Genomic DNA, 9,507 nt, shown 5'->3' with positions numbered 1-9,507 from the left:
GACTCACCATCCTCACAGTAAACAATTTCTTCCCAACATCTAATCTAAATCTACTCTCAGTTTGAAGCCATTCTCCCTTGTCCTATCACTATAGTTCCTGATGAAGAGTTCCCCTCTGACTTCCTTGTAGGCCCCCTTCAGACACTGGAAGGCTGCAATAAGGTGTCCATAGAAGCTGCTCTTCTCCAATCTGTATTTCCAACAGACTGTGTTTCCAACAGACTTCTTTCATTTCCAATGTTAATCTAATTTACAGATTAGTGTTTCTTAGGATCTTGGAAGGCAAGGGAGGGACTCGGCTCTGACTGCTGCATCATTACGTGATTTTCTTCTTCTACAGACATCTACAGCTCTGGCTGCAGCTCAGAATGTGGCAGAGTTTTATGGGAGCAGTGTTAGGCTGATACTGAGCTTTTCTGAAATGCCATTATACAGCCAGCACCAGACAGAATCAAATGTTTGCTTCACTCCTCACTACTCTTCAGCCTCAAAACACTCATGGGGTTACTATCTGCCAGATTCCACTGAAATGCCTGTGAGGAGACTATTTTATGTTTTGGTCTCATCAGCAATTCCCAGAATTATTTAAAAGGCTTTCAGAAGTGCTCATGCAAGCAGAAATAAATGCAATTACTTGGAGTACACATGGAGGAATCAGTCATAGTCTGTATGTTTAACAGAAGTCCCCCATGATGCACTGTTAACATTTTCAATGGGATTAACATTATAATGGGGATACACCAAAAGTGGAGAGCTGGAAGTCACTAATGTGTTCAGGCCTGCAGAGTGGCCATAGGCTAGCAGAAATATTTTTAAGGAAACCAAAATATCTATTAAGCATAATTGACTTCATTGATGATATTTGTGTTAGATTTGCTGTGTTTGTTTGAAGTGTTAAAATCTAGCAATAATGAAATCTCTTTTGTAGCACTGGAGATTTCTCTTGTGTAACACTGGAGATTTCCCTGAGGTCCTTGTCGCTAAAGACGCATGGTTCAACTGTCTGAGGTTTCACTGCACTTGGTTAAACATCCCTGTTATAAAACCCAGCTCTGTAAATTAGCCAATTTATTATGCTAGGGATCTGTTACTTAAAAGAACAATTCTACCCTGCATACTTTCCAAGACAGAAAGGCACAGCAGGGTGTAAACCCTTCTGTCAGCATGCCTGCATAAATCTGGTTAGAGAAGAAATTGTGCATGTTGTGGCACCACAAGAGAATGGACCTAGAAAGGGTTTAATTTCTCTGTTTAGATCTTTTTTTTATGTAAAAAAAATGCTGTGCATCAAATGAGATTAGAATCATATATTTATGAAAAAAAATTTCTGCAAGAGATTCATCATCAGATCTTGGCTGGACTTAATGTATTTGTTGCTGTAAGCTCGGTGACATTCAGAAGAGGTAAATACTGTAATATCACGATAATTCCTGCAGCTCAAGGAAACTTCTCTCTTTGGACAATGCTAGTCAGCAGTGCATCTCTTCCACAGTTAAACCCTCCATCCCCAAAATCTGAACCATCCCAGGCATCTTAGTGGTAGGATGACATTCTACTTCACCTCTTGTCCAGAGGTTGTGAAGAAAGAGTGATCCACTAACCACTGTGAGAGTGATTTAGTCCCTCATCTGTCTCATCAAATCCTTCTAGTTACCCTAGTTACCACTAAAGCAGCACAATAGCTAAGGGAAGACTAAATAAAGAAGAAATAGTCAATAATCCAACTATGTGAACAATTCAATTACAATCATTTTACAAGTACCTAGAGAGATGGAAAATTAAAACCATTCTTTTCCTATTTACATTTTTGATTAGTTTTGAAAAAATGTGCTCTATCTTCTTCTTATCCTTAATCAAGCCTGGAATTTTTTTTTATGCAGTCTTGTAGTCAACCACAGTATTGTGCTGAGATTTGCCTTTATGGAACAGGATCTAGATTAAGTTGCACATTTCCTTGTATATTCTACTGCTACCTAGAGTATGACTAAGCTTCAAATTCTCTTTGCCTTTTGCATCAAAGACTCCAAGGATTTACCAACTCTTCATAAAGAAGTAGTTTAATAATTTTTTCTATTGGTTATTCCCTTCTGAGATGTGGATGGCCCTTGGTGACTGTGATTAATCTGTTTAATCACTGTGCTTCAGTTTTTAAATGTAAGAGGGGAGACTAGTATTAATGATACTAATATTAGCGATTTAGCAGAAGAACATGCAACCTACATATTTGAGATATGTTGAGATACAAAGTTCCTCCTCTGTAAAAAAAAGTGAGGGTGTGAGTTCAAACTAAAATGGTGTGTGTTTTCAAATCAATAAACCTGGGTAAGATCATAGTTTCATAAATTTTAAGGCCAGAAGAGAATATTAGATCACAGCCTCCCTTTCTGAATACCACAGCCTGCTAAGCTTCATCTAAATAAACTATAATGTCTTCAAACATTTAATTAGACAGAGAAAGGTCATGTAAATTATGACCTAATGACCAATGAGGCTGGACAGAGAATGGATTGAGACCAGCCCTGCCAAGAAGGATTTGGTAGATGAGAGGTTGGACCTGACCTGGCAATGTGTGCTGCAGCCAACTGTGTGCTGGGCTGTATCAAAAGAAGTGTGGCCAGCAGGCCAAGGGAAGGGATTCTTCTTGTCTGCTCCAGTCTTGTGAGACCACACATGGAGTACTATGTCCAGCTTTGGGGTCCCCAGTATAAGATGAACAAGGACCTGGTAGAGCTAGTCCAGAGAAGAGCCAGAAATCTGGTCTAGTGGAAGATGTCCTTGCCTATGGCAGGGGAGCTGGAACTAGATGGTCTTTAAGGTCTCTATCAACCCAAGCCATTCTATAATTCTGTGTTTTGATATGCTACTAATATCCACAGCCCCTGTTATCATGGGGCATTAATTAGACAAGACAAGACAGAAAGAAGAAAAAAATATCTTCATATGCCCTGTTTGCCTGTTCCCAGGGGAAAAAGCCCAAACAAACAAACTTATTCCCCTAGATAAAATAAAGGAAAGTTTATTTCCAGTAGACCCAGTGCAAAGAATTTAAATTAAAAATATATTTACTGCCCACTGCTACAGTTTAAAAGACAGCCATCTCTGCATCCTGTGTATACATGGCAAGTTTATGTGTGTCTGTTAATAACAACTGAATATAGTACTTGGGGTTCTTAGTGCACAAATCATGAGTAAAGCTGTGCTATGACACCTACTTCTAAGATGTTTGTTTGTTTGAAATGTAACATAGACAACAAGCGTATCACCACGCTGACTGCTATCACCTGTAACAGCAAATAATCTTCTTTATGTCTTGATCCATTAAAGTGCAGTCATTCTGAAAGTTTACAAAAGCTGTAAGTATCCAGCTCCTCCTTCTGGTACTGCCTCATGACTCCAGACTGGGGTCTCAGTGAATACTATGTTAAATGATAAATGCAGATCAAATTCCTATCCCAAGGGGCTGACTGAATGGGGCCTACAAGGGAGCCAGAGAGGGACACTTTGTTAGGAACTGCAATGACAGGACAGGGGGTAATGGGTTCAGACTGAAGGAGGGAAAGCCTAGGTTGGATGTGAGAAAAAAGTTTTTGCTATAAGGGTGGTGAGAGATTAGAACAGGTTGCCCAGGGATGTTGTGACTGCCTCAACCCTGGCAGTGTTCAAGGCCAGGCTGGATGAGGTCTTGAGCAACCTGATCTAGTGGGAAGATGTCCCTGCCCAGGGCAGAGGGGGGTTGGGACTAGATGATCTGTAAGGTCCATTCCAACCCCTAAAATCTATGATTCTATGATTCTATGGCTGTGGCAGAAGCAACAGCTAAATGCTGAACAGGCACGCTTTGATTAAAAAAACAGTGAAGAGAGACTGTTTTTCAGGCTTAAACAATCCTAAGCATCTTAAGTCAAAATTAGGTAAAATAAGTAAGAGACCTCAGGAATCTGAATAGAATCTGCCTCACAGCAGTAAAACAGGATGTACCTAGCACGTACATTAACATTTATTAACCTAACCTTTAGACTTGCAATGAAGGCTTTCTGACCTACTTAGATAAATTGTTCCAATGTTTAATGAAACTTAGAGAAAGAAAGATTTGTTTTTTCACATATCAAATCTATTTTTTGTCTGCAAATGAAACCAACGATTCTTTGATCTCCTCACAGCAGAAATTAGTTAGAAATGATTGCTGTCCTTTTCATAACAATTTTTTTCTTGTTGAATATTGTTGAGTCCCCATTGGCATTCCAGTCTATAAGGGGAAAAAGTCCAGCTCATTAAGGTTTTCTCTATGTTTTTGATATTTAAATAATAGGGCACTGTTTTCTGGTTTTATTCCCCAGAGCTTTCACCCTACTTTTTCCATTTTTTTCAAAGTGTTCCCACCAGCAGGAGTCTGGAACTAGGTAATCTTTAAAGGTCCCTTCCAACCCAAATCTTTCTATGATTTGATGAACATATCATGCCCTACTTCAAAACAGTGCTCCAGTTCGCCCTTTCAAGATAAATACTTTGCTCTTTCTCTCCATTCTTCTTGGACCATCTCCTCTATATTTATTCTCTAAGACGACTTCTAATAGTTCAGAGATTTCTTTGGCTGAACCTTCAATTTATTCATTTCTCCAGGCTCTTCCGGTTTGAATAAATTTGACTTATTCAGGTGGTCTTTAATCTGCTATTTCATTTTTCTCATTTCTATCCCTGTCCTCTTCAAACTTATTTAAAATATCTGCTCGTAATTAACCTCTTGTTTTTAAATTTGAGGCAGAAAAAGTATTATTTATTTCCGTCTTCCCCGCAGCCTCCCTTATTTGCTCTCCTAATCTCACAAGTAATGGAATAAAATTTTCTCATCTCCTTTCCTCTTAAGTAGTCATAGGCCATTGACTGTCCAGCAAATAAAAAATTGCTGTACTTTGTTCATGTCATGTTAGTACCACATTGACCCAGAGCCAAAGACCCTCTGAACCTTCCTAGAACTGCTCAGTGAACTAAACTCCACTGTAAATGTTGTCAGTGACATTAGCAATGAAGCTGAAGGAACAGAATTTTACAGTGACTGTGGTGTTGGAATTGTCAGAAAATGATGAGAAAAACATGGATTTGTATCCTTACTGGGAAAGAGGAATAGACCTGCTTCTCTGGGGAGAGCAACAGAGGCTGACTGTAAAACTTGGTATCAGAATAATGTGGGAAAACCAGTCAGGGAAAGATTTCTTCTTGTGGCAGCAAGGTAATTACTGCACTGTGTTCCCCAATACCTGTATTTGTGCAATAGAACTGAAGTTATGTGTAAAAGGCAATAAGTGAAAATTTTGCATTCGTGTAATGAAAGTCATAAGAAAATCAGTGCCAATTTTCATCTTCATAGAACTTACAAATATCACTATTTTTTCCTTAATATACTACTTGTTCTATTTGGGGAAAGAAAAAAAAAGCCTAGAGTTTAATCACAGTATTTTAATTTTCAATATTATCACAAATTTGTGCATACGTATTAGTGTATACTCTTGGGTAGTCCTTCATACATCTGTCTGACAATAAAGTCTCCCTCCATTAGTCATTGTGTGCCTACCCTAAGATTAAATGCTCCCAGGCACTCATCACTGAGAATGTGATGTGCTGAAATTTAATAATTAATAACAACCAAAACATGGCAAAGATGCAATTGTGAACATCAGCTTGTAGGAGGGCAGACAAGTGAGGTTTTGCAAAAAGCAGAAAAAAAGGCAATATTACTGTTAATTACTGATGGAGCTCATATAGCATTTCTTCACCCTTTCCAGTGCAGGAGTACATCCAGGGCAGGGCAACGGAGCTGGTGAAGGGGCTGGAGCACAGATCTGATGAGGAGCATCTGAGGGAGCTGGGGGTGCTTAGCCTGGAGAAAAGGAGGGTCAGGGCAGAACTTATTGCTGTCTACAACTACCTGAAAGGAGGTCACAGCCAGGTGGGGATCAGCCTTGTCTCCCAAACAACAAGAGGAAAGGTCTCAAGTTGTGCCAGGGGAGGTTTAGATTGGATATTAGGGAAAATTTCTTCTTCAAGCATTGGAAGAGGCTGCCCGGGGAAGTGATAGTGTCTCCATCCCTGAAGGTATTTAAAAGATGTGCAGATGTGGCACTGAGGGACATGGTTAGTGGTGGACTTGGCAGTGCTGGGTTAATAGTTGGACTCAATGATTTTAGGGGTCACTTCCAGCTTAAATGATTCTGTGACGCCTATACCATTAAATTAAACCACACCAGCACGTGGGCTCTGGAAGTGGTGACCAGCCAGCCTGGTCCACACCCTGTGGAATACTTACACACTTGCTTTAAGCATAGTATAAAATTGCACTGAAGTCATTCAATCTGCAGCTTTACTCAGCTGAAGAAGCCAATTCTTTCTGTTCAGTAGTTTGAAAAGGACAGTCTGCAAGACAGCTGTGCCTTGAGAATTTTAACAACTCACCCTAAACTTACCAGGGAATTCAAGGTCCCTCCTGACTGAGATGCTGATTCATGAGAGAGCAGCATTTCCATACAGGCTTTTTGCAAACCATAAGACTCCTGTAATAGTGTATATTTGTCTTTCACTGGGGACACCAATTCACAGTAAAGCAGGTTACATTCACAGAACTTGACAGTTTATGCTGTAATTTTCCCTGTCTAAAATGGCTGTCAGGAGTCTGCTTTGGGCAACATAAACAGCTGTATGAATCCAAACAATTTAAATCTAAAGACAAACTCAACAGACCTTTCCTTGAACACACTTGATTATTTGCAAATCTCCTGTTGTCATATTTCTGGGTTTGATACAAGAAAATTACCCTTGTGCATGTTTTGATTCATGCAATTCTTATACTAAAGAGACTGATGGCCTGCAAATGGAGGCAGTAGCATCTGCAATCTGCTTCTACTTTTTTCTGCTCAGTAGTGTTTGCCCAGAATTTTGTCAGGGCTTCATCCAAACTGCAGAGAACTTTCCACTTTCTCATAATAACCCAAATTTGGGGGTTTTTAATTATTGACCAAAATTCTTATTTGAAAGTCAGATCATTTTGAGTGGGGTTTTTTTTTGAAGGTTTGTTGTTAAATTTTCCCCAAAATTAAAATTCTCTAATGGGAAAAAAAGAGAATACGTATGTGTGTGTATATATTTTTTCAGCATATGCATTATATGACTATGTATACACCATGAATATCTTTTACTAACTAAATAAATGAGTGTCTTTTACAGAGTATTTCATGAGACTGGGGAGTCTCAGAATATCGTGTTGTTGATTTAAGTGCCTGCATATGAATTCTGGTATCTAGCTTTAGACAGACACTTCACAATTTTCATTTGTTTATCTGGTGACAGAAACATTGCAAAACTTAACTGACAATTTTTTGACTGCTGGAGGATGAAAAACCTGGACGATGGTTGGAGCCCCTTTATATATGCACATGTATATACTTTGTTTTCTCATTTCAGGTCATGGAACGAAAGGAGTGTTTGAACTTCTTTCAGGATGGCGTCGAACCAGAGAGAATCTGCCATTCAAGGACCGAGTAGCAGATGCCTACTCAGATGTCATGGTCTCCTACACAATGACAAGCTCCTTGTATTTCATAGCTTTTGGCATGGGTGCAAGCCCTTTCACCAACATTGAAGCTGTAAAAGTCTTTTGCCAGAATATGTGTGTCTCCATCCTGTTGAACTACTTCTATATCTTCTCCTTCTTTGGCTCCTGCCTGGTCTTTGCCGGCCAGTTGGAGCAGAACCGTTATCATAGTATCTTCTGCTGTAAAATCCCTTCAGCAGAATACCTGGACCGGAAACCTGTGTGGTTCCAGACCATGATGAATGATGGCCATCAGCATACTTCTCATCATGAGGCCAACCCATACCAGCATCACTTTATCCAGCATTTCCTCCGAGAGCACTACAATGAGTGGATTACCAACATCTATGTCAAGCCATTTGTGGTGATACTGTATCTCATTTATGCCTCTTTCTCCTTTATGGGGTGCTTACAGATTAGTGATGGAGCCAACATTATCAACCTTCTTGCCAGTGAGTCTCCAAGTGTCTCCTATGCCCTCATACAGCAAAAGTATTTCAGCAACTACAGCCCAGTGATAGGTTTCTACATTTATGAACCTCTAGAGTACTGGAATGGTACCGTGCAAGAAGACCTAAAAACACTAAGCCAGGGGTTCAATACAGTGTCCTGGATTGAACAGTATTACCAATACCTTCGGGTGGGTAACATCAGTGCAACCAATAAAAGTGACTTTATCAGCATCCTCCAGAGCTCCTTTTTAAAAAAGCCAGAATTCCAGCATTTCAAAAATGACATAATTTTCTCCAAAGCTGGAGATGAGAACAACATAATTGCTTCTCGTTTGTACCTTGTGGCCAGGACTAGTGAAAACACACAGAGGGAAGCAGTGGAATTGCTGGAGAAACTGAGGCCACTCTCTCTTATACAGAGCATCAAGTTCATTGTGTTCAATCCTACTTTTGTTTTCATGGATCATTATGGTTTGTCAGTAACTATGCCTGTCTTGATTTCTGGTTTTGGCATCCTGCTGGTGTTAATACTGACCTTTTTCCTGGTTATCCATCCTCTGGGAAATTTCTGGTTAATTCTCAGTGTCACCTCAATAGAGCTGGGTGTCCTTGGCTTGATGACATTATGGAATGTAGACATGGATTGCATTTCTATACTGTGCCTTATCTACACTTTGAATTTTGCCATAGATCACTGTGCACCCCTGCTTTATACATTTGTACTAGCTACTGAGCACACCCGAACTCAGTGTATAAAGAACTCTCTCCAAGAGCATGGGACAGCCATTTTGCAGAACGTTTCTTCTTTTCTTATTGGGTTGGTCCCCCTTCTCTTTGTGCCTTCAAACTTGACCTTCACACTGTTCAAATGCTTGCTGCTTGCTGGCAGTTGCACACTTCTGCACTGTTTTGTTATTTTGCCTGTCTTTCTAACCTTTTTCCCACCTTCCAAAAAGCACCACAAGAAAAAGAAACGGGCCAAAAGGAAGGAACGAGAAGAGATCGAATGCATAGAGATTCAAGAGAATCCTGATCATGTTACAGCAGTCTGAAAGGCTTAGAAAAAAATAATAGTATATTCTGTTTTTAAAAAAGCGTTGCACAGAGATGCAGGGAAAATAGAGAAAAGATCTCAGCTGCTTGTGCTGGCCAGGTCTGACAAGGCAAAGGAAGATCAAGAAGGGGTATTCATGACACATCAAGGTGCAAACTTTTTTTTAACACAAATAATGAAAGTAAAATAATCACAAATGTTTCCTTTGAATCCTCATTCTCCACAAGGGAAGCGTCTGTTGGCCATTAAGTGTTCCTGAATCTCAAACTGTAGCTCTACTGGGAAATGTTTAATCTGCCATATGTAGGACTGAAGTAAAGACGAAAAAAAGAGTTACCATTAAGTAAACAATAGAGGGAAAGGCAGATTTTTTTTATAAAATTGTCCATGGAAAAGAAAAAGAAATAACATTTCAAATG

General features: G+C 39.6%; 1 protein-coding gene across 1 annotated transcript in view; it reads left to right on the top strand.

Annotated features, from left to right (window-relative positions):
- The window catches only part of PTCHD4 (patched domain containing 4), an 82,309-nt gene extending 73,223 nt beyond the window's left edge, over positions 1–9,086 (top strand). The window contains exon 3 of the mRNA XM_009072200.1: positions 7,453–9,086. Coding sequence (XP_009070448.1) covers positions 7,453–9,086 — 1,634 coding nt within the window. The remainder of the gene's footprint in view (positions 1–7,452) is intronic.
- The last annotated feature ends 421 nt before the right edge of the window (positions 9,087–9,507 follow it).

The sequence above is a fragment of the Acanthisitta chloris genome, unplaced genomic scaffold (genome assembly GCF_000695815.1).
Source record: "Acanthisitta chloris isolate BGI_N310 unplaced genomic scaffold, ASM69581v1 scaffold10903, whole genome shotgun sequence".
Classification (NCBI taxonomy): Eukaryota; Metazoa; Chordata; class Aves; order Passeriformes; family Acanthisittidae; genus Acanthisitta; species Acanthisitta chloris.
This window is presented reverse-complemented; position numbering and strand designations above follow the sequence as displayed.